The sequence below is a fragment of the Patella vulgata genome, chromosome 5 (genome assembly GCF_932274485.2).
Source record: "Patella vulgata chromosome 5, xgPatVulg1.2, whole genome shotgun sequence".
Taxonomy (NCBI): Eukaryota; Metazoa; Mollusca; class Gastropoda; family Patellidae; genus Patella; species Patella vulgata.
Genome location: NC_065883.2, coordinates 11782332 through 11809783, shown reverse-complemented (window position 1 = coordinate 11809783; position 27452 = coordinate 11782332). Strand labels below are relative to the sequence as shown.

Sequence of the window (27452 nt, the reverse complement as noted above, 5' to 3'; positions counted from 1 at the left end):
AGAAAGAGAGTTATTTTGTCCCAACAAGTGTGACAGACGGACAGACCCATTTGAATAGTCCCCGGTTTTGTTTGAAAGGGCGGGGAACAACAAAATGTAATTTTTTATGCGCCAGTTGATTCCACTATGAATTTTGTGTGAACCTTAATCCCCTGGTTAGCGAGCTAGTGCCTTACTAGCCAGCGTGGCTCCCAAGAACATAACAACAACTTTATTAATTAAATAAGAATAAAATGATTTTATTAATACAAATAAACTGATAAAAACACAAATGATATATTAAGTAACACAAACCGGAAATTATTTTATTGATTGATACAATCATAATGATCATACATACATAATGATCATTTAAAATACAGATGTGACGCCACACTTTGATGTTGGCGTACCATTATTTCAAATAATTGTACAGGCAACTTGCCAATCGTACATTATTTATACTAGTGAAATATTGGACTCGCATGACGTATTTCACTGTAAAAGCACGCCCAAAGTGTCTTTATTTTAAGTCGTTTAATGGTCTCGAGCTTAAGACATTGCGTAATATATTGTAAAAACACTCAGGCCTACAATCCTCTTGTTGTTACAATATATTACGTAATGTCTCGGTCTCGACCATTAAACAATATTTAAATGTCAGTTTATTTTAAAGATACATTATGTAAGATTTAGATAAAGAGCTGGCCGTTCTGGCTATATTTCAAAAATAGATAATGTTAAATGAATATATTGAAAATTTCATTCAAATTTCTTTATTTTGAGCAAAGTTATCAATGGCTGTAGTTCTGACAAGATGTGTGCATTGATCGTAAATACCGTACTGGTCATTTGAGTCTTAGCCTCGCTTCACCATTTTTAAATTAAATCATTGAATGGCTGAACCGTTCTAATCTACTTAAAATCAGAGGTATTTGATGGCATCGACAGTAGATTATGGTCTTGTCATGTTAATAAATGTCTAATTAATAGTTCAAAAACATTTAATAATAAGGCCCAAAGAAAGACCTACAATAGACAGATTAAGCTCTTAAATAATGCCTGTGATTTAAAGATTGTGTGTTCTGATCAATGAATTATGGGACAGCCTTTGGGGAAACCTAACCAAGAATTCTTAAAAGATGAAACTACCCCCTCAACTGGCCTGATCTCCCCAACTGGCAAGATCTCCCCAAAGAGAGAGAAATGGGGTTTAACGTCCACTCAACACAAACTAGGTCATTTGGGGACTAACATATGGTTCAAATTAATTTCTATAATTCGCTTGCACATAGGGCTATTTAGCTGTGATAGGAAACAAGGGTCCGGAGAAAACCCACAAAGTTAGACAGGCAAACCGTACTCCTTTTCATGTACAAGCAGGGAATCAAAACCACACCACTGGACTAATGACAGATAATGTGCACACTTTCAACCATTTGCCCCCCCCCCCCCCACCCTTGATCTTCCCAAAAGGCCTGCAAAATAGACAACACTGTGAATTATAGCATTTTTTTCTTTTTTTACAAGGGGGGTTGGATGGTCGAATGGTTAGCATGTGCGTGCTGTATCATAAGACCTGTCATTGAGTCAACTGGCGTGGTTTCGAATCCCCGGTTGTACGTGACAAGGACTAGGGTCGCCTGTCCAACCTCGTGGGTTTTCTCCGGGTCCTCCGGTTTCCGCCCACTGATAAAGACCCCTACACGCAAGCGAATTATTGAAATATAATTAAACCAAATGTTAGTCCTGAAATGACCTAGTTTGTGTCGAGTGGAGGTTAAACCCTATTTCTCTCTCTCTTTTTTACAAATCTAATAAAGGTATGTACATGTATACTATTGACAAGGAAACAAGTATGAGCATACTATGGACCAGGAACCGAACATCTTTGAATTGTAATTCATATCAAATATCAAAGTCCATCAATCTATAAGCAATTGCCCAAAGAACAATCATGCCAAGTTCCATGTTGATTCAATTGGCAAGGCCTTACGCTTTTTTCTCAGTGTGTGTCATCCTCATAACACCAAGAAGAACAGAACTTGGGGACCAGGGGGCTTATTTATGAAAACTTAAGTTATAATATTTCAAAGATGTAGCTTTTTCATTCTTAAAATACTTCACTTTAAGTTTTTGTGAATAGAGAGAGAGAGAGACAGAAATGGGGTTTAACGTCCACTCGACACAAACTAGGTCATTTCGGGACTAACATATGGTTTAATTTTATTTCAATAATTCGCTTGCGCATAGGGGTCTTTAGCAGAGGGAGGAAACCGGAGGACCCGGAGAAAACCCACGAGGTTGGACAGGCGACCCTACTCCTTGTCACGTTTTTGTGAATAATGCCACAGTTCCTGGTCCTCAAGTTTTTGTGAATAATGCCTCCTGGTCCCCAAGATTTTGTGAATGATGCCCCAGTTCCTGGTCCCCAAGTTTTTGTGAATAATGCCGCAGTTCCTGATCCAACAACTAACCCTGTATTTTATACAAAACAATCCACACTAGTCAATGTCGCTTTGTTTATTAATACATGTAATAACACTAAACTTGTTTTAATGGCATTTAGTGATTGAAATGTAAATACCCCAAACACAATTTTATCAAATACAATTACTTTATCAAGCAAGGACTAGAAAAGTTTAGTCCAACTCTCGATCAGTAATAAACGGTAATTATATTCCAAACCAGCGGCTGCCAGGCAGGATACGCCCGCATTTTCGAGAGATGGATAGAAAACAAGCTAAAACGAAAGTGATTTTTCCTACAATCAAGGGCCATAATTCAGGAAATTACAATTCGATATGCGCAAATATCGAAAGGAACCAAGATCTTTGGGTTATAAACTTACATTTCAAGTTTCAACAAAATCGGATAAAAATTGTGACCTCTATACCTTGATATACCATATTTTTACGCTATTTGAGAACGAAGGGCGGCCATTTTGTCTGTCAGTTTTGGGCCGATTTTCACGAAATTTGAGCTCAGTCGTCCTTAGAGTGTAACGGTGATATAATAATACGTTTTTTTAAATCAGAGAAAAATTATGACCTCTATAGGGTCCACAAGCTAAAAACACGATTTTTCGTACAATCAGGGGCCATAATTCAGGAAGTTATGTTCCGATATGCACAGATATCGAAAGGAACCAAGATCTTTGGCTTATAAGCATACATTTCAAGCTTAAACCAAATCGGATAAAAATTGTGACCTCTATAGTGTTCACAAGCCAAAAACATGATTTTTCGTACAATCAGGGGCCATAATCCATGAAGTTACGGTCCGATACATGCCAATATCGAAAGGAACCGAGATCTTAGGGCGATAAAGCTATATTTCAAGTTTCATTGAAATCGGATAAAAATTGTGACCTGTAGACTGTACAAACTATTGTGGACGGACGGACGGGGGCGACGACAATATACGTCCATTGTGGGCGTATAAAAATTGTGTCATATGTTATTTGATATTAAAATACAGATGTGGCATCACCCTTTGATGTTGGCGTACCATTATTTCAAATAATGGTACAGGCAACTTGCCAATCGTACATTATTTATACTAGTGAAATATTGGACATGTCAATGATAACAACTCTTCCAAATCCTAGTGTAATAAAGACAAATAAAACGAAATTTTGAACTATAAAAAACTAAACGAAATAGGATCTGTGTTTTAATCAGATTGAAATGTACCATAAAGAATAGATGTTTTTTGTTTGTTTTAATGTACATTTTATTCTGATGGTCACTCCATTAAAGAGACCTTATGCGAGGAGCTAAATTTGCCTATTGCAAGACATTTTTCTGGCTTCAAATTAACATTTAGACATATATCATTATTTAACTATTAGGGCAAGAATGGTCATCTTTTTCTCTAAATCCTGCCTCTGTAACATCTCCGGACAAATTTAAGGAGATCGCAACCGGGTTCCTCATCAAATGTCTTAAGACATAATTTCTCTCTCCAATAAAAGGATGTCTCTTATTATTGGTCATTTCAAAACATTTTGCAGAATTTTCTACAGCAAGTTTTTTAATTGGTCGACCAATTACACCTCACATTTTTTTTGAATAAGCTCAAGGAAGACTTGTCTTTAGACATAGTGGAACATACAATCAAAAAATAAAACAGGAGAAAATATTGGTATAGATTTAATTAAGAATTTAATAAATTTATCTGTTATTATAAACAAAAGCGTTATGTCTTAAATCTTGTATAAACAAATATGTTAAACATGCATTATGTAAGAGTAAAATCTGCCTACTGCAGATTATTCTGGTGGATTCAAATGTTATATAAATTATATTATATTATAATCATGTCATATAAATTATATTATATTATAATCATGTGGTATAAATTATGTTATATTATAATCATGTTATATAAATTATTATATTATAAACCATTGGATAGCAGATATTTAAATGGATTTGATCGCTCCCTAGATTTCAAAATTTAACGATAAAATGGATAATCAAGACTAAGTCTTGTTTGTCCAGCACCGTTGCTACGATAATAAACAATTGTCAATATATTCATTTTTCATTATCTATTTTTGAAGAAGTATAACCAGAACGGCCAGCTCTAAATCTTACATAATGCATCTTTAATTATTATAAACAAAAGTGTTACGTTTCAATTCTCAAAAATAAATGTGTTATGTTTAAATCTTAAATATTATAAACAAAGTGCCGCATTTTGAATCTGAAATAACACCATTGCCTTTAAGATCTTCATTATAACACAGGCGTAATTGATGGACCCCAAAAATTGCTTTATTGTGATACTCTAGCTAGCGCATAAGGGTCTCAGCATTATTGTGAAGCTCTAACTAGTGTGTAATACATGTATATAAGGGTCTCGGGAATAAGACAGATCAAGTCTGTGAAACCCCAAATTTAATTTTGATATTATAAGAAGTGTTAATATTTTATATATATAATTATTTAATTTGATATAATAATTTTCTGGGGGTGGATTAATACAATGATTTGAGCAGTGCAAAATATGGAAGGATTTTATTTTGAAAAAATATAAAATTTCATACTCTTATGGCACAATCTGACTTCAAAACAGCAAAGCTCAATTCAAACTTAGTCCAATAAAAAAACAGTCAAAAATTTTTTTCTATTCTACAAATTTAGACAATGAGAATTAAAAAAAATCCCAATTGATTTGGGTGTCCTAAAACAGTAATGCTATATCTTACAATTTAAAATAATTTTTAAAAGTCCCAAATAATTTTGGGTCAAATTTTTAAATATCCCAAATAATTTTGGGTCAAAACACTCAAACAATCACAAAAATTACAGCAAAAAATAAATAAGCAGTTTTTAACAAACACATGGTTTTCTATTCAGCTATGAATATAATTAATATATTATGGAATGTTAAAAAATAAAAAAAACGTATGAGTAACGATTTCAAAACAATGGAGATTAATGAACAAACAAGCAAACAAAAAAATCTCTTAATGGCTGATAAATGTCAATCGTGGCATTATTAAAATCCATTATCTTTGGCCCTTGCCGGCAACAAGTTATCTTACCCTTTTAGGAAGAAATATTAAATCTCGAATCGCTAATTCTCACTCAATGCTAACTTTCTACTCCTTGATATGTCTTATATATTCAAATATAAAAAGTTAATTCGATAAATGTTACTTCCAATTTCAATTCAGATCTCATTACAACCCACAGCAGTCAACAAAAGATTTGAATGCTGCGGATAAATCGCATTAATTTTATTAAAAACATTTATGTCTACATCCTTGAAGTCGCATTAAGACATATTACGGAAATTCAAAGTCGTATTATGGTAATTCAAAGATGTATTAATTCCAAGACATATTATGGTAATTCAAAGTGACATTAATTCAAAGTTGCATTAATTTGAAGACACATTACTTTCAAGTTACATTAATTCAAAGTCATATTAATTCCAAATAACAAAAATTCAAAGTGACATTAATTTCAAGTCACATTATTTCAAAATCACATCAATTCAACATCACATTAATTCCAAGACACATTAATTCCAAGTCACATCCATTCAAAGTCGCATTAATTCAAAGTCATGTTAATTCCAAGACACATCAATTTCTTTTTTAAAGCAAGGACTCTATATTATAGCTAGTTTCACTCATCTTGCCACATGCTTTAAGAAAGAAACCAAATATCTTGTTCAATAGAAAACACAAGCGCTACAAATAACTATATATATATACATTATATACACAAGAGATATAACAGTAATATCAGATTATCACATCTTAAACAAACAACAGAGACCATGATCACAGAATTCTTATTTTCTTACATAACCCAAATTTTGACGCAACCAGTTAAAACTTGGAATAGATCATAACCGAAGTAAAATAATTGTTTTATGCCTCTTTGACCAATTTAAAATCTGAGACAACGATCACAGAATTCTTATTTTCTTACACAACCCTAATTTCGACGCAACGAGTTAAAAATTGGAATAGATCATGACCAAAGTAAAATAATTGTTTTATACCTCTTTGACCAATAGAAAATCCAAGAGTTTAAACTCTTTGAAGATCATTTTATCACCCTTTTTGTGTCTCTAAATGCTATATTTTTAAAGCCAAATCAAGCAAATGTTTAACATCATAAAATTACTGTTTGAAAGATAACTGAACACTGAATGATATGAAAACATGCATGCATGCATATATTAATACAAGTTGGCGCAATCTGGACCTTATTTATGAAAACTTCAACTAAAATATTTCTAGTAGGTAGCCATTTCATTGGTAGAGATTTAAAATCATAGTACAAATTTTAGCTCTAAGCCAATGAAAGTACTGAATTCTTATAATAGTTTAAGTTCTCAGCCAATGAAAGTACTGAATTCTTAAAATAGTTTAAGTTCACAGCCAATAAAAGTACTGAATTCTTAAAATAGTTTAAGTTCTCAGCCAATGAAAGTACTGAATTCTTAAAATATTCTAAGTTCTCAGCCAATGAAACCACTGAATTCTTAAAATAGTTTAATTTCTTACCAATGAAAGTACCAAATTCTTATAATAGTTTAAGTTTTTATGAATATGGCTCTAGAGATCTACTGGTACAGACGGTAATATTCATCAACACTGTTATCTTTATTTGTTCCATGAATTTTATCTTAGACATTTTTATCACATTAAGATGAGTCAATAAAGCCTAAGGCCCGTTTTCCAGGCAAATGTTGTAATGGGACTGCGAAATAGCATACATGGAAAACGAACCTTATTGACGAAAGATAAGAATGGATAAGATCAAGAGACAAGTGTCTGCACTTCAAATACAGAGAAAACATGAAATACATTGTGCATTATAATTGTAAGATGGTAATTAAATAGAGGTAAATCTCTTTGATTTAAATCACAATCAACAGTTGGATTAATCTGATGTGGTATTTCTAACAATAAAGGAGAAAAAAGTTTGATATCATTAAAGCCGATGATTGTTATTTACATTTTTCGGAAATGTAAATGAAATGAAATGGGGTTTAACGTCCTACTGTTCAGCACCAACCTGGCTAAGCAAGGCGGTCATATGCTATACAGTGTGCTATGCGGGAAACTTGTCCAGAGAGTTGAGCTATGGCCTACTCTCACATCGAATTCCAAAATCCTCATGACCTTGCTCGGCCGACACCAGAGTCGAACTCCCTGCATTTTTCGGACCATATCTAATTTTTCAAGGCTTGATTTTCTCTAAAATGGGCTTTATCAATCGCTGTAGAAAATTTTTCCAGCATAAACCATCAAATTTAATCAAATGGCCATTTTATTTGCGACTAAAATCAAAGAGGTCATTTTCTTGAAACTGGAGAAAAGACAAATGTATGCCAGACCAACTGACAGACAACAGAGGAACTGTGCCTGACAGAAGTCTGAATGACTGTGACAGGTGCCTTTATTTAAAGGCTTGAATAAATGGAGTAACAATTACATAATAATGAAAAGATGATATGTCGATACAGAAATAGGAATCATTACATATATGTCAACAACTTCTATATACAACCATAGTTCAACATAAGGCTGTACAAAAAAAATATTTGGTTCTCAGACAATCCTTACTCATTTATCTAATCATCTTGTTGATTGTATGATTATCCAGTATCATTTATGATTGTTAATAACATTTATCAATGTGTACTTGATAATTGAGCCTATTGTACATTTTCGGGTTCATTCGAATTTTCTATAGGCTTCAAATGTAATAGAAATTATTAATAAGCCCTTATTTACGTCCACTCGACACAACATAGGTCATTTCAGGACTTACATATGGTTTAATTTTATTTCAATAATTCGCTTGCGCGTAGGGGTCTTTAGCAGTGGGAGGAAACCGGAGGACCCAGAGAAAACCCACGAGGTTGAACAGGCGACCCGACCCCTTGTCAAGTACAACCAGGGATTCGAAACCACGCCAATTGACTCAATGACAGGCTTTATGAAGTGATGTGGAAGTATCTGAGAACCAGATTTGGTTTTTTCTATGGCCTAGATCATCCATAGAGAATCGTCAACACAATAATAAAATATAGCTTTATAACAATCCAACAACATCTAATTATCGTTACATTTAAGGATAGCAGACATTTCATTGTCATATCTTGGAAACCACTCACGATATATTTACGAAACTTCATACACACATAACTTTTTAATAGCCATTGTGCCTTTTCCAACTTTTTAAAATTCATAATTTTTGTGTTCCAAGATATCTTTATGAAATTTTATACACAAATTAATCTACTCTATATATCAAGCGTTCCCTTTCATGCAAATATATATATAGCTCAGACATTTATGCACAAAGAGTTATAAAAACGCTGAGATCTTGAATATAATTTCATTCACATGCTTCAGTCACTTCAAATCAATCCAGTTATTTTTTTTCCTTTTAAATTATTTCAATTTCTCACTTGAATAATAATGATTCCTGATAATGGAAGATTGATTGATCATTTGTTAATGTTTTATCGATATGCACAGAACATGGAATATTTCCATTAAAACTTTATCATCATTCAAAGGTTGTGAGGAGAGGGAAATAATATATTTGATCCACATAAGGACTCAACTTTCTTTACCAGTCTGTTCACATTTTGTTTATTCTTATCAATATAAAATATGAAAATCTGTGAAAATTAACGAATAATATCAACCAAACTGAAGATTGGGTTTTAAGCTTAAATTTAGTAAAAATGTAATTGAAAATTGACAGATAAGTGAGTTCTCCAGTCAGTCAATTTTACCACAAGGGCGACCTTCGGTTATAATTTTTTCACAACTAGTGGTCTGTTGAAAGACGGACATGGTGATGTTATTTTACTCTGCTTTAGACCTTGACCATAAACCTGAAAAAAAAAACCCTTAAGCTCAAGGATGGTCTATACATCTCTCCATGGAGCATAATGAATCGCTATAATATGATGTTATATAGTTTAATAAACAGATAATACTTTCATGAAATTAAACTTGCGCGATTCAAATTAATTTTTAGAGACAACAAATTTCCTTGTAATTTGATTTTACTTTTTGCATAGCACAAATATTGAATATTGAAATAATGCATAATTCTTAGACTTACATAGATTCAGATTATGGTCCGGAGTAAACAAAATTCGGATTCAGTTAGTACGACCATAGTCAGAATCATGATTACCGAAGGTCGCCCAGTCTGTCAAAATTGACAATAATGAGTGAAACAAGAGTGCTGTTTTAACGTATATATATATATATATATATATATATACAAGATAAAAAAAACTCTGTTTAAATAAACACAACAAAAATATAACAAACTCAACAAAATCATAATAAAATCACAACAAAAGAAATAATTCTAATATATATTTTGTTAAATGTTAAAACCAAATATAAGATGTTTGTTAGTACTAATGCCAAAAAAAAAATAAAACCTGTGTTTACGGTTATTTGGTCCAAAAAATAGGGTCGGCTGGTTGGTTGATTAATCTTTTTTTTTATTCTCACTAGGGTTTATGGATTAAGATTAACTGAACTAATTATCGATACATGTATTCTAATGCCTTTGTCATGTCCTTTTGAATACCGTAAAGTATCTGTTATCTATTTCCTAACATTTCTACCTTAATTACTGATTCATGTTCTCAACAATAATGATGACTCACTATGATCAATTTATTGGACCATAAACACAGGTAATTTTTTTTTATTGGCCTAAAAGATTATATTTTTTAAAAGTATTAGCACTATATTTAATATATCACAACTCATCCTGTATACGTATCAGGATTCTTAATCCATTTTGAAATAAACTGGCAATCAGACCATTTACAGGTCACTGTTTTATCAATTCATTCATCAAGCCACTGAAGCCGACTATAATCAATCAATTAAGATCCCTGATACGTATTTTTGAAAAGCCATTTTAATGTGGTTATTTTCATATTCAATATTTTTATCATGTCAAAATCTGAAATTGGTTTGAAGAAAAAGCTTGGCCTGTATATAATGTCTAATCTAAAATCATATCAATGTCCAATCTATTTGTAATAGAAATGCATAAAATTATGTTTAAAACAATTTATCAGATTTGTTCGTATTCTTTCATAGATTTATCCTTTTAAATATAACAATCAATCACTTATTATTCACGGAAACGAGACTACTGCTGCCAAAGACAATAGCCGCCATAAAAGAAACATATGTATCCTAAAATGAGTATCGAGACGTCATTATGGATTAGCTTTCTCAAAACAAAGATAAATTCATCTTAAACCCAGTATTGAGAAGTCATAATGCAATAGTTTTCTCAAAACCAGACAAATGTATCTTAAAATGAGTTTTTAGAAATCACTATGGATTAGCTTTCTAAAACTAATGCCTAAGTTCAAGTTTTATTGTAGTCTGTAGTCATGTTTGATTGTTGTCAATCAAAATCTTAATTTTTTCCAGATTCAGAATCAAAATCTTAATTTTTTCCAGATTCAGAATCAAAATCTTAATTTTTTCCAGATTCAGAATCTCTTTCCCAAAGAATTTAGAATCTAAGTTCAGATACCATAATAGAGGTGTCCATAAAACAAATTTGCACAAATGTTATCGTACATCTACCATTTTCATTTAAAGAGATTAACAATCTCGGCTTCAAAAACAATTATGTATCTATTTCAAGCCATAGTAGAATTAAAACTATTAAAATGTACTATAAAATTCAAGCTGCACCACAAGATAATATTTTTAAAATTTAAAAATCTCCGTTAAAAAGACACTTTCAGCAGACTCTTTGTCATCTTTCTTGAGCTTTAAATAATAATGGCTGATCCTTCTCTAAATCGAACTCCCTTAGTGTCATCCATTAATAATCCATTGTCTTCTTCTAAACGAACCATACTAAATTGTCTGAAAATATTAAAACGGTAATTCGTTAAAGGGCCAATCTCGAATATATTTTGGAGAACAAAACTGCTTAATTTTGTGTTAAAGGCCCTTAAAATCCTCTATTTAGGGCCGAGCAACTAACTCAATATACGTGATACGTTTTCCAACTACTTAAATCCGTCAGTCTTCATCTGCAAATGGAGACTGGTGTCCCAAGCTGTATTATACGGTGTCTGGATAAAACCAGACTTTTTATGTATAAAAATAACGTGTAGGCGAAATTTAACTTTCGTTATCAAGTACAGCACTTGGGTCATGCACTATAGACCTCTAAAGGTCACCCAATGAAAAAATTAACCCGAAACTTAAAAGGGTTACGTGACCGGATAAGCGGTTTTGGCGTTTATGTCCAAACGACTCAATATTTTGAGCTGAAATTGTGAGACAAGGTAAATACACCTTTCCTCTGTATTTCATACCTACAGTACAACGACTTTTCTTTTTGAGACTCTGTTAAAATCGGGATAGTCCCTTTAATGTTGGCATCTTTGAGATAGATAGGGATGGGAATAAAGCAGTTAAGCATGTCAGGTCTCTCTACAGTTGAAAATTTATGATGATGCACGATTGTCAGACAAGAAAGACCTTATGATCTAAAGAAGTGCACATGTTAAAGCACTCAGCTACTACCCACCTCCTTGATAATTCGGTGATTCTCTGAGTGATGTTGTTGTTATTAGTGTTTAACGTCCACTTCCACCAAGGGTGATATCATTTTTATTGTCTTAGTGCATGGGGGGGGGGTTGGATGGCTGAATGGTTAGCGTGCGCGCGCTGTATCATAAAGTCTGTCATTGAGTCGACTGGCGCGGTTTCGAATCCCGGTTGTACGTGACAAGGAGTAGGGTCGCCTGTCCAACCTCGTGGGTTTTCTCCGGGTCCTCCGGTTTCCTCCCACTGCTAAAGACCCCTATGCGCAAGCGAATTATTGAAATAAAATTAAACCATATGTTAGTCCCGAAATGACCTGGTTTGTGTCAAGTGGACGTTAAAACCCATTTCTCTCTCTCTCTCTCTTAGTGCATGGGTCTTTTGTATGGGAGGAAACCAGAGTATCAAGGCTAAACTCAAGAAGTTGAGAAGGTGCCGTATCTCCAAGCCACATACACTCACACCAGGGATTGAAACCAAGCAAGAGGTGACCAGCCCGCTAGAGCTTGAAGCACGATGCTCTAGACCACTAGGCCATCCCATTTCCCCTCCCCTCCTCTCTGAGAGAGAGAAATGGGGTTTAACGTCCACTCGACACAAACTAGGTCATTTTGGGACTAACATATGGTTCAATTTTATTTCAATAGGGGTCGTTAGCAGTGGGAGGAATACCCACGAGGTTGGACTAGCGACCCAACTCCTTGTCACGTACAACCGGGGAATCGAAACCATGCCAGTTGACTCAATGACAGACTTAATGATACAGCACGCACGCGCTAACCATTCGGCCATCCACCCCCCCCCCTCTCTCTGAGAGAGAGTCATTATTCTTTATATAACAGTAAATACTTACAGTAATCCATTTCTCTTTTTCTTAAGATAGAGTATAACAACCACTACTATGATCAGAAATACCACAACACAGGTTACCACGACGATCACTGTTGTACTGATATTATTACCTATATAATCACACAAAAACAAACTTAAACCACTAAACAATATTTCCTTCAGCAGCAAAGTAGACATAGTAGAACAAAATTGTAATCTAATATTCAAATAGCATAAGAATAATTACTTTGAATATTAGAATACAATAATGAATTTGAATATTTAAATAGCATTATAATAATTAATTTGAATATTTAAATAGCATTATAATAATTAATTTGAATATTCAAATAGAATTACAATAATGAATTTGAATATTTTAATAGCATTAGAATAATTCAAGCAGTAAAGTTAGCATTCGATTTGACCACTACAACCAAGATGTCAACCTCCTAAAATTATGATCAACAAACCAATAGTGAGGCTGATGTCCCCCGTTCAAATTGAAAGGGCAGTCAACAAGAGTTGTCGCATATTTCTACTTTTTTTGGTAATGAAACATTTATAATACATTTAAATCTGATTAAGAGTAACAACTCATTAAGTAATTATCAGAAAATTATTAGAATTTGTTTGGCTTTTATAAAGTTCTCCTCCATGCTAATGTTTAGTACACGATACATTTACTATCATGGATTTAGCTGTTCAAATTATCAAAATGCATTGAAAATCAATAAACTTGTTCATCTCAAGACCTTAAACTCTAAAGTCAATCGGATGATAACTTTAGCCTCTAGGTAATCCACAAGATTTTTTGAAGTGATTAAGGGCCATAACTCTGGCAGTAATTATTGGAAATTGTTGAAAATCAATAGGCTTCTTCATCTCATGACCTTAAATACTGTATATAAATCTAAAGTCAATCGGATATTAACACCTAATAAACACTTACACCCAGTTTGAAAATTCCGGAGAAAACACAGGTACAAGGGGGGAATTGAAACCACGCGACTAGAGTCAATGACTGACCATTCGACCATCTACCCCCCAGCTCAATTAGAAGCGGAGTTATTGTGTCCAAAAAAGTGTACAAGGGGGGAATTGAAACCACGCGACTAGAGTCAATGACAGACCATTCGACCATCTACCCCCTAGCTCAATTAGAAGCGGAGTTATTGTGTCCAAAAAAGTGTGATGGATGGGCCGATAGAAACCAGCGGCTGCCAGGCAGGATACGCCCACATTTTGGAAGAGATGGATATAGAACAAGCTAAAAACAAACGCAATTTTTTGTACAATCAGGGCCAATAATCCAGAAAGTTATGGTCTGAAATGTGCAAATATCAAAAGGGACTGAGATCTTTGGGATATAAAGATATGTTTTAAATTTCATCAAAATCGGATAAAAATTGTGACCTCTAGAGGGTCCACAACCTTCGTATTACATACTTTTACACTATTTGTGTACAAAGAGCGGCCATTTTGTCAAGCAGTTTCATTTCTATTTTCCCAAAATTCAAATTCAACCTTAATTATGGTGGAATGGTGATATATTTATACGGTTTTTAAAATCGGAAAAAAAATTGTGACCTACAGAATCTGCAAGCTAAAAATGTGATTTTTCAAACAATCAGGGGCCATAATCCAGGAAGTTATCAAAAGGAATCAAGATTGCAGTGTGTAACAGTGATATATTCACACGTTTGTTTTAAATCGGATAAAAACTGTGCCCTCCATAGGGACCATAAGCTAAAAACGTGATTTTTTGTATAATCAAGGGCCACAATTCACGAAGTTACAATCCGATACATTTCAAGTTTCATCAAAATCGGATCAAAATTGTGACCTCAAGAGTGTCCACAACCTTGATATACCAGATGTTTACACTATTTGCGTGCGAGGGGCGGCCATTTTTTCCATCAGTTTTGGTCTGATTTTCACGAAATTCGAACTCAACCAACATTATGGTGTAACAGTGATATATTCAAACGGTTTTTAAATCGAATAATAACTGTGACCTCTGAAGGGATTACAAGCTAAAAACAGGATTTTTCGTACTATCAGGGGCCATAATTCAGGAAGTTACGGTCTGATATGCGCGAATATCAAAAGAAACGACAATATACGTCCACATGAAAATGTGGGCGTATAATAAAAATTGTGACCTGGAGAGTGTTCACAAAAAAATTGTGGAAGGACGTCCGTACGGACAGGGGAACCGGCATAATACATCCACATGAAAATGTGGGCGTATAAAAATTCTGGGACAAAATAATGGAACCTCATGGGTACCTCATATTTATGACCAAAAATATACAATTCCAAGAAATAATAATGGTACCTTTGCTTGTATTTTGAGCGGGTCCAGGTTTCGTATAACAATCTTCAAAGCATGTATTATCAATATGATACTCTTTTGCATCCACAGTTAAAACCTTCGTATTTTTAACAAACTCCTTAAATGCATTCAGATAATATTCATTCTGAACTTTAGTCACGGTACGTAGATTAGCTTTAAAAACCACACCACAATAGATGGATGGCTCTGAAAAAAAAAATCAAGAATGTAAAAGCATTAAACATACATAATGCAAGAGCTGAAATGAAATGAAATGGGGTTTAACGTCCTACTGTTCTGCTCCTAACCTGGGCTAATGAAGACGGGCATACGCCATACAGTGTGCTATGAGGGAAATTTTGCCCGGACAGCGGCACTACGGCCTACTCTTATATCGAATTCCAACTGCCAAGGGATCTTTTACGTGCACGCCAATGTGTACACGGGACCCGGTTTTTCGTCCCATCCGAACGACTAGACAGCTTTCCTTGTCAGCCCCTCCGTCCTGCATCACTGACAAGGGAGAACCACGCCGACCTCCAGGCTAGCGAGCTAGCGTCTTACCCACTTAGCCACGTGATCCCCTAATGCAAGAGCTAAATCTGCCTATTGCAGGTCTTTCTTTAATTTATCTAATTTATTAATTAGACATTAATTAACTTATCCAGACCATAATCAACTCTCTATGCCATCGCTAGCTTGCGACATTTACTAGATTAGGATCCGATCTGCTGCTCTACGCAAATTCATGATTAAATCAAGAAATGGATAATCGATACTATCGTATGGACTTTAGTAATGATGATCGAGGCTAGGTCCGAAATTCAATCCATAAATTCTCGGTTCAGAGTGGATCAATTTGACAGAAACTTTCAGCAAATTCCCTTTACATTATCTAGTTTTTAACTATTATAGTGAGAACTGCCAGCTCTTTAATTATCTAATCTCCGATATTTTATCTTTAATAGGATATATATACTGAACTTTATAACTTCATTTACTTTTGTTGCTATGGGACAGGGAAAATGTCTAGTCATTGAGATCGGACCGAAGAACTGAAAGGGGGTGGAGGGATTGTCAACTGAGTTCCTGTTTATACCACGGGCAGCTTGTTAATGATCCCCAGAGTAGGCCATTATTGAAGGTGTGGGGGGGGGGGGCACTTGTCCAAGCTAAAATGTCTACCTGTGATAACTGAGCTGCAAAGTTCAAGGTGCGTTCAATGCCAAGGTTTCTGTGGAGGTCGCTATATTTGATTTGTGCTGTGTTTGTGTCTAGTGTGGGCAGTAAATGGACATAGCCAACATAACCTTGTTGTCTTTTTATGATTACATTGTCACTTTGTAAAGTGCCCCTAAACATGTTCTATGAAAGGAAACACTATAAATATGCTGTAACAATAAGTTCTGGAATTGTAAAGCAATCTAGCAACGTCCAGATGGTGTAAAACTTGCAGTCGTTGCTTCAGGAACATGGGGTCTACAGTACATTTTGAAACACTTTCCCCATCCCTAGTAGACAGTTTTTAATAACAGAAATAACTGAAATAAAATAGGGTTGAAAGTCCTACGTTTCTGCACCGAATGGGCTAATGAAGATGGGCTGCTTATTATAATAGTTCCATAAATTGTATTTGAATATATAGGGTGAAAATACATGTATAGACAAATTTTGAAATGAATTGGGGTTTAACGTCCTACTGTGCTGCTCTGACAGGGCTTATGAAGACACAGAGAGAGAGAGAAATGGGGTTTAATGTCCACTCGACACAAACTAGGTCATTTCGGGACTAACATATGGTTTAATTTTATTTAAATAATTTGCTTGCGCGTAGGGGTCTTTTAGCAGTGGGAGGAAACCGGAGGACCCGGAGAAAACCCACGAGGTTGGACAGGCGACCCTACTCCTTGACACCTACAACCGGGGATTCGAAACCACGCCAGTTGACTCAATGACAGGCTGTATGATACAGCACGCACGTGCTAACCATTCGCCCACCCAACCCCCCTTATGAAGACAGACGGAACAAAAGTAGCTGTAAAGTTACCTTGAAAAGAGTACGATGATATTCCACATTGACACTTCATTCCGACGTCTTTAACAATCTCATCTATCAACTTTTTCTTCTGACTAGAATCTCTAAATTTGGAACAATTCGCATCTGTTAGTTTTAGTTGAACTTTGGCATGATAATATGTTGTGCAGTTATTGGTTTGATTTTTAGTAGAATACGCCAACATATAATTACGTGAATCTTGTTTAACTATTCCCCCACTTTCTTTACATTTACTGATGGCAATCTTCTCATCTTTAAACTCCATTTTACTGTAATAAATATAATTAAAATTCAACTGTGACGTCATCCCTAATGTTAGTACATGTATGACATTATTTCAAATAATTTTACAGGCAACATGCCAGTTGTACATTATTTATACAGTGGACTCTGTCAAATCCGACATCGTACGGGATCATTATAATATGTCGGATTACTCAAAGCTTTTTTGGCTGAAGTAATAAGGAAATAAATCGGGACATGAAAATGATGTCGGATTTCACAGAATATTGCAGTATTCAGACATCGGATGTGACAGAGTCCACTGTACATTATATTTACGTTCGGAATAGTACCTGTATTTTCTGTTCTTTACGAACAAGACATTGCGTAATATATTAATACACAACTTCGGCTGACGCCCATTTGCAGTATCAATATACTGCTTAATATCTTGCTCTTGACCTTTAAACCACACTAAATATCTGATTAAAACACAGATCCTATTTCGGTTCATTTTTTAGAGTTCAAAATTTCGTTTTATTTGTCTTTACTACACTAGGATCTGGAAGAGTTGTTACATAACCTGCAACGATCTGGTATATGTGCGGGATTAGCCAGATTGAAACAACCGCCAATTTGCTGAACATAACTGATTTGAAATTAGAGTAAAAACGGAAACGACTGAATGTAAATCAGTTTATATACATTCATATTATATTATTATATGCGTTGCAACCCATTTGTGTCAATTTCTAGGTCCCAAATATTAGTGATTTAGCTCCTTTAAAATACAGTTTAGTCAATATAAGGCAGAGAATCAGTGGCTTAGAGCACAGAGCAGGGTGCTGTCTGACTGGTGTTGGCCAAGAAAAGTTCCAAACTGCAAGGGCACAATTTCCGTTATAGCACACCATTGGTGTATGCCCGTCTTCAATAGCACTGTGGGTGCAGAAAAGTATAAAATATAAAAACAGCTAGGGGTATAAAATATAAAAACAGCTAGGGGTATAAAATATAAAAACAGCTTGGGGTATAAAATATAAAAACAGCTTGGACACGCCTGGAGTATAAATTACAAAAACAGCTTTAGGGGTATAAAATATAAAAACAGCTTGGGGTATAAAATACAAAAACAGCTTTAGGTGGTATAAAATATAAAAACAGCTTTAGGGGTATAAGAGATAAATATTACCCTAACCGAGGGTTGATGTGTGATTTCACCTATAAGACAATGGTTTAGCCCATATCGGCCCTGCGACTGATATAACAAAATTAAGAAAACAAGTTGTAAGTTATGGGAATAGTTTCACATTTACGGATTAGGAATAAAACTGATGGATATACTACACAATCCAGAATTTGAGTTTCAGACAAGTTCTTGATGATCAGATGAAGAAGCTAAGTAACATGGGCCTGGCAGAGTTCGTCTTCCGAATCGTTTGACAACATTGAATAAAATGTTAAAAGAAAGAATTTGTGTCCTTTTTCTTTGCAGAGTGATGTAAACCTGTTGTGACGTCACCAGAGGGTAATATCTGATATCATCCCTAGGGCCGATATCGGATATCACCCTCTGATGACGTCACAACAGGTTGATACATTTTATAACATGCATGGGAGATCAAAGGAAATAACATCCCAAGGTGTGTAAAATATAAAAACAGCTTTAGGGGTATAAAAACAGCTTTAGGGGTATAAAACAGCTTTAGAGGAATAAACTATAATTACCTTGAGTTAAAGATGAAAACTTGGTGTAAGTTTGGTTTTTTGTATTTTTCAAACACTGAGGAGTTCAAATTACCATCCACACTTATCATTAAGATATCCAGCCAGTCTTTTGATTTTTGCATCTGATGATAAACCACAATTACTAGAGATGTTTCATTTATCTAAAATACACAATTAAAACATCATTTATATAAAATATACAATTACAACATACAATTACAACATACATTGTTAATGTTAAAGTAGCAATTACAACATACAATGTAATATTCAATTACAACATACATTGTTAATGTTAAAGTAGCAATTACAACATACATTATTAATGTTAAAGTAGCAATAACAACATACATTGTAATATTCAATTACAACATACATTGTTAATGTTAAAGTAGCAATTACAACATACAATGTAATATTCAATTACAACATACATTGTTTATATTAAATACACAATTACAACATACATTGAAAATGTTAAATACACAATTACAACATACATTGTTAATGTCCAAGTAGCAATTATAGCAAACATTGTAATATTCAATTACATTATACATTGTAATATTCCAATGTTAATATACAATAACATACCTTCTTAATGTTAAATACACAATTACAACATACATTGTTAATGTTAATGTAGCAATTACAATATACATTGTTAATGTTAAAGTAGCAATTACAATATACATTGTTAATGTTAAAGTAGCAATTACAATATACATGGTTAATATTCAATTACAACATACATTGTTAATATACAATAGCAACATAACTTGATCATATTAAATACACAATTACTACATACATTGTTAATGTTAATACACAATTAAACAATTAATTGTTAATGTAAAATATACAATTACAAAATACGCTGTTAATGCTACAGCAGCAATATAAATCAAATGTAATAAAATTAGTTTTTTTCTAGCCAACCTGGCCAATAAGACAGTTATACACTATGCAGGGTAAAATTAGATGTAAACCAAATATTAAGTATGGTTTAATGGTCAAGAGCTTAAAATACAGACACTATCCCAAACATGCTTTTCAATAAAATACGTCACATGAGTCCAATATTTCATCTAGTATAGAAAATGTACAATTGACAAGTTGCCCGTACATTATTGGAAATAATGGTACGCCGACATCAATGGATGACGTCACATCTGTATTTTAAATGTGGATAATTGCCTCCACCACAAAATAGATAAAGTTTAACTGAACACTTGTTTTTGACCCTAACCAAAGAAGCTGTATCGTGCGCGTAGAGATCTTTAACATTAGGTGAGGTGGAAACCAGACGAACTAGAGAAAAAACTCACATGGTTGGGCAGCCGACCCTACGTCTTGTCACCATTCATGTACAAGTTTTATAAACATCATTGTGAATAATTGATTCAATGGCATTTATTTATTGAACTGGAAATACATAGGGCTTGTACAAGTGTGGGATGGAAACCACGCTTCTCGACAGGGAGCCACGGTGGTCAAGACGCTGGCTCGCTAGCCTGGAGGCTGCGTGTTTGATCCCTGCATTGGCCGAGAAAGTTCATCGGGATTTTCCGACCTGGTTGACTCAATGAGAGACAGAGAGAGATGGAGTTTAACGTCCACTCGACAAAAACTCTTTCATTTCGGCACTAAGATATAATTCAATTTTTTATTCCAATAATTAGCTTGTACGTAGGGGGTGTAGCAGTGGGAGGAAACTGGAGGAACTGCAGAAAACCCATGAGGTTGTGGACAGGAGACTCTACTGCTTGTTACATACAACCGAGGAATCTAAACCACACCAGTTGACTCAATACAACGCGCACACGCTAACCATTCAGACATCCACATCCCACCCCACCCTTGACTGAATGACAGACCAAAAGTGCAGCTGTTAAAACTATTCGGCCACCTCTTGCTTTTAAATCAATCTCTTTGTTTACGAACCTGAGGCAAGTTATCTATAAGAGCAAGTCCCTGTACATCAGTTTTATTAACTTTAATATCAAGGAGAGTTGAACCACTTGTTCCTCCAATAATCTCAATTCCAATGGTTTCATTAACAAATGCATGATTTATTGGTCCTAAAAAATAAAATATATCATTAAAGCCACTGATAGTCATTTTGTCAATCTGATTAAAGTACAGATGTATATTTCGTTTAGTTTTCTTATACTTTCGATGGACTACACTACATGAAGATCTGACCGGTTGTAGCGATCATACGAGGTCATACGAGCAGCTTTTGACCCTATGACGTCAGACATTTGATTAACCAATCAGCATTGATGTTACTAGTGGATTACCCACAGTTCCGTGCAAAACACGCCTGAAGCTCGTCGTAACAGACCGTTTCATTGGCTAATCCCTCACATCATTCAGAACACGTCAATAATAACAACTCTTTCAGATCCTGGAGTAGTAAAGACAAGTAAAACATAATTTTGAACTATAAAAACGAAACGAAATAGGATCTGTGTTTTAATCAGATTGTCATTTGGGGGGATGGAGGAATCCCTTTTAAACCACAATATTGTGAAAGACGATTCTCTGAAAGGAATATTAGTCCAAAATTTGTTCACTTCCGTTCAATATTTACAAAGATATGATGAATTGAAGATTTCACCATATTTGGCTTCCCCTGCAGACGACATAAATGAGCCAGATTTGTGTAAAAATAAACCTCATTGATAATCCTAATACTTGCACAAAATGATGTAAAGAACATGACTTAGACCTTTCTTTCTTTTAAAAATTTGCAGTGGGAGGAAACTGGAGAAATTCCAACTGTATGCAAGAGCTAAATCGGCCTAAAGCAGATAATTTATCTAATTATAACACTGTTGAGATCGGTCGCATTATTTCTATTACCTCTTTCTTGTAAATCAATGAGGGAAGCTTGCATCATTACAGGCCCAGGACTGGACGCTTACAAAATGAAATGGGGTTTAACGTCCTACTGTTTTGCTCCGAATTGGGCCAATGAAGACGGGTATACGCCATACAGTGTGCTATGAGGGACATTTTGCCTGGACAGTGGCACTACGGTCTACTCTTGTATCGAATTCCTACTGTCAAGGGATCTTTTACGTGCACGCCAATGTGTATATGGGAAATCGGTTTTTCGTCCCATCTGAACAACTATACAGCTGTCCTTGGGGTCCTTGTCAGGCCCTCCGTCCTGCATCACTGACAAGGGGGAACCACTCCAGAAAATCAAGATGAACTTTCTCGGCCAATGCAGGGATTGAACACCTGACCTACAGGCTAGCGAGCCAGCGTCTTACCCACTTAGCTTACAGCTGGTGCTTGAATCCATTCACTTGATTTGATATTTGTTGTTTATTTCTTGCAATGTCTTTGTACATGTAGTTTGTCATACGCAGGTTTGTCTTGTCTCGGGTTTTTTTGCATATAGTGCGGTCCTCCTGCACTTACTATTAGAAAATGCTTCCTTAAAGCCTCAATACCACTCTTCTTGTAATGAATAATATGTCCCAATCTTCATTCTAGTCAACAAATTGTACTATTTTACAATATTCCAATTAATTGATGATACAAATTTGATCTTCACACACCTAATTTCAAAAATTGGAAAAATTCAATTAAATGATTTGATAAGCCTAACGTAAACCTTTTCAAATGTGACTTGGATTTAAAAATATTTGCGAACCCTCTGGACAAGTAAAATAGGATGTAATAGATAATTTACACAACAGGTAGGGCACATAAACATCTAGTACTTAAAATAAGGTTATTATTTATTTTCTGGAGCTGTCAAGCCAGCAAGAGTGTTATTGTCTCTTTAAATCATGTAATCTATTCTCTACGCAATTTATAGCTGTGCTTGAATCAATTATCAACAAAAGCAACAGTTCAACGACAATTGCCGCTATAAAAGATTTTTATATTTACATCCCCAGCAATAAATCAAAAATCCTTTTAATCTCACCTAATAATTCGATAAACCGAATTTCATCTTCCATGAGAAGATTTAGTTCATTAATCTGCAGATATGATTCATCTACTGGTTTTACACTGGTTGGGTTTACTGTAGGATTGGTAGGAAGCACAGCTTTTCCAGCAGTATTAGCAGAAGTTGTTGTGTCTGTTGCAGATGTCACAGCTGACGTGTTTGTTGTCGGTGTCACGGCTGATGTATTTGTTGTGGATATTGTTGGCGGTGCAACCGTCGTACTATTATTTGCGTCAGTCATGGTAGTCACGGTTGTTACAGTGCTGTTGTTTGTTGTTGCTTCGGTTACGAGAGTTGCCACATTTGTGACAGTTGCTGGGGCTGCAACAGCAAAATTAGATACATAAGATTAATAAGATGATATGTAAAAGATAGCTCGAACTACAAGCCTGGAAATAAGGCACCTGTCACAGACAATGTCAGGCACAGATTCAGGCTTTGTCAGGCACAAAACCTCTGGTGCCTGTCACTTTGCCCGGCACTGACTTGTTTTTTTTATTGATATTATTAATACATATCCGGCACTAAGTTGTAAATGTAAGGTACTATTTCATTAGTGCCTGACATTTTGTCAGGTACATTTAAAACCGTTATTTCCAGGCCTGTCAAAGTGGTAATCTTCCAACCTGCAGCTTGTGGTCCACACTCCACACCGCAAAAAAAATCATGACTTTTCTTCTGGCTTTAAAGACCTGGGAGAGAAATGGCGTCTAACGTCCATTCGACACTAGATATGTCACTTTGGGACTAACATATGACGCAATTATATTCCAATAATCAGATTTATCTAGCAGTGGGTGGAGCACAACCCAGAGGAGTAGTGCTGGGTATTGCCACTGCAGTCACAATACGATACATATTTCGATTCTTGTGCTACGATACGCTTCGTATCAGGATTCATAACCAGGTCAATATTTACCAAGAAAACAACAGGATAAATGAAAAATTGTTATTCTTGGTCTTGCCGATGTCGTAGAAATAAAAATGTTTTATATCACGATATTGATGTGGATCAAAATAAGGACCAGAACAATTTAAGAGTGTTTGTGTACCTATGGATAATGTGTGATGTAGATAATTAAGAGTCATAGGTTACTTACTGAAGCGAAAAAAAAAAAGGAAAAAAAAAGCATCTAGCGATTCAATATGTGAATCGGGAGATGGTGAATTGAGATACGATTCAAGGATCAACCCTGATAAATAGTACTGACATTATAATCATAATACATGTACATGTAACACACCAATCTGTTTCACAGAGATCTTTTAATATCTCTGTAACAGATGACTGTTTCCACATGTGATGTCACATCACACGGCGTCAATCATTGGCTCAATAGCGCGTGCATTGTTTACATAAAACGTTACTGATTCGGGCTAAATGGTGAATTTTACTTATTTTAATACCCATTTACACTAAATAGGAAATGATTTTTACCTACATGTACAAACAATTCAAACGTCTTTATTTATTTTTCTAATAAATGAAAAAATGTTTTAGAATTTAATTTGACGGAAGAAAAAAGTTAATATTTGGGACTCATTAAGTCGCATCGATGTCATCCTTATCAGTGATTGTAGCGACCTGGCGAAAATTCACTGCTGATCAGTGTGGTAACATACATGTCTATAAATAACATGATGAGATAAAAGTAGTCCTGTGAAAAGAGTAAAACCAGAACAGTATTGATTCTATGACAAAATAAAAACACAAAAATAAAAACCTCCCTTCTGCATCAGTTTTTTGAGACCAACTATCTGAGAAGCAGGATTCTTTTTTGTATGGTCTATTTAAACATACATTATGCAAGAGCTAAATCTGCCTTTTGCAGGTCTTTCTTGGGGCCTTAAATGTTATATAAACTATTAATTAGACATTTAAGAAACGCACATTATGCAAGAGCTAAATCTGCCTATTGCAGGTCTTTCTTTAGGCCTGAAATGTTATCTAATTTATTAATTAGACATTAATTAACTTATCCAGACCATAATCAACTCTCGATGCCATCGCTAGTCTGAGATTTTTACTGGATTATCGAGACTATGTTTTTTATTGTACCGACTTTAATAATGATGATCGAAGCTAGGCCAAAAATTCAATCGCTAAATGGAGTGGATCAATTGGACTGAAATTTTGAGCAAATTCCCTTTACATTATCTATTCTTTAACTATTATAGTGATAACTGCCAGCTCTTTATCTAATCTCCCATAATGTATCTTTAACTTATCCAGACCATAATCAATGCTCGATGCCATTGCTAGTTTGCGATATTTAGCGGATTGGAACATATTTTTTGAAAAATAATTAAACATAAAAATGGATAATCAAGACTTTGTCTTTTATCGTACTGACGTTAGTAATGATGATCGAGGCTAGTCCTGAAATTCAATCGCCAATATCCCAGTTCAGAGTGGAGCAATTTGACTGAAATTTTCAGCATATTCTTTTTAAGTTGTCTATTTTTAAACTATGATACTGAGAACTGTCAACACTTTATCTAATCTCCCATAATGCCCCTTTCATTGAAAATTGCAACTAAGTACATTACCTGGTCCACATGAATTTTCTGTTCCTTTGGAAGGAGTCATGTAATTAAACATAATCCCCTCGTTACACTTGCCAAGTGATTCATTTATATCTTTTTTTAGGTCAACGTTGTGATCAAGAGTGTGCTTTACAATGTACGACAATAAAGTTAAACTATTTTCTGTATCATGATTAAACACTAGCGCATCTTCTTGGTTTTCGAGAGTAACATTGTCTCCTTTCTTAAATTCTGTTTCATCTTCAGTATGCTTTATTAACACCACTCCAATTTTAGTTTCTGTGGAACTCAGTACTCCGTCGTCAGGGAACGAAACATTAATAGCAACTAAACCACCAGCCTTTATTTCATTGAAATTCGAAATATTTACGACTTGATACACTTGAAGAAAATCAACCGGATGTGGTGGCTCGTCTATTAAAATCAGAGAAAAGTTACCAGCCAGTGGAACCGCAGCTGTTTCATTAATGTTTTTCAATTCTACAAACTGGTCATCTCCCCAAAGTTTCACTTCATTTATTCGAATCTCTGAAGACACGTTCAATGGGTAAAAAACAAAAAGGAGAAGAGATAATGTTGTCAATGTTTTCGTTAATTCAACCATTTTGTTGGCCTGAAAGATAAAAACAAAAATTACACTTTAAGACTACATCCACATACATTTTACACAAAAAAAGCTTCTTGATTGGAATGAAATGTGTTTCGTTAACACAATACTTATTGGTCATTTAGAGAGAGAGTTTAACTCCATTCGACACAAACTAGGTCGACTAACATATGGTTCAATTTTATTTCCATAATTCGTTTGCGCGTAGGGGTCTTTAGCAGTGGGAGGAAACCAGAGGACCCTACTCCTTGTCACGTACAACTGGGGAATCGAAACTCTGCCAGTTGACTCAATGACAGACTTTATGATACAGCACGCATGTGCTAACCATTCAGCCATCCAACCCTCCCTGGTCATTTAGAGACACGCCCAAAACACTATTTATTTTACCACAGCAGGGGTGTGTTCATATACTCTTCTTTGATTTCTTAGGAGGGGTTGATTGACCGAATGGTTAGCATGTGCGCACTGTATCATAAGGTCTGTCATTGAGTCAACTGGCGTGGTTTCGATTCCCCAATAGTACGTGACAAAGAGTAGGGTCGCCTGTCCAACGTCATGGGTTTTTTCCGGGTCCTCCGGTTTCCTCCCACTGCTAAAGACCCCTACGGGCAAGTGAAATATTGAAATAAAATTAAACCATATGTAAGTCCCAAAATGACCTAGTTTGTGTCGAGTGGACATTAAACCCCATTTCTCTATCTCTCTCTTTCTTACTCTTAATGTTTCTTTTAAGTGCACATCAATATGAACATTAGTCACAGACACACACTCATTTTTAGCCTTGCAGCTACCACCCCTGACAATGCCGAGCTTGATAACACCTCCAATTTCTTTTCAGGCCAATTCTGGATTCAAACCCAGGATATGCTCTTGATTAGCATGACCACCAAATTTATTCCAACCAAATAAGATTACATCAAAATTTGCATTCTCACCGACAAGATTATAATTGGGAGTGGGGTCCAATATAGGCTATATCTGTTCCACAATCAGATACAAATCTAAATAAAGTTCTGTTTTAAAAAAACAAATTGTTGCTGCAGATAAAATGGATTAGATGATTGA

The 27452-nt window shown here is 34.9% G+C and overlaps 1 protein-coding gene across 2 annotated transcripts in view; it reads right to left on the bottom strand.

Moving 5' to 3' along the window:
- Positions 1-218: 218 nt before the first annotated feature.
- The window catches only part of LOC126822221 (uncharacterized), a 30101-nt gene continuing 2867 nt past the window's right edge, over positions 219-27452 (bottom strand). For both annotated transcript variants that reach the window (XM_050550977.2, XM_050550979.2), the window contains exons 2-9: positions 25781-26390; positions 23207-23551; positions 21202-21338; positions 19258-19418; positions 17299-17576; positions 15255-15458; positions 12936-13044; positions 219-11392 (exon numbers count right to left, since the gene is read on the bottom strand). In XM_050550977.2, the coding sequence (XP_050406934.2) occupies positions 11296-11392; positions 12936-13044; positions 15255-15458; positions 17299-17576; positions 19258-19418; positions 21202-21338; positions 23207-23551; positions 25781-26390 (1941 nt within the window). In that variant the 3' untranslated portion in view covers positions 219-11295. The remainder of the gene's footprint in view (positions 11393-12935; positions 13045-15254; positions 15459-17298; positions 17577-19257; positions 19419-21201; positions 21339-23206; positions 23552-25780; positions 26391-27452) is intronic.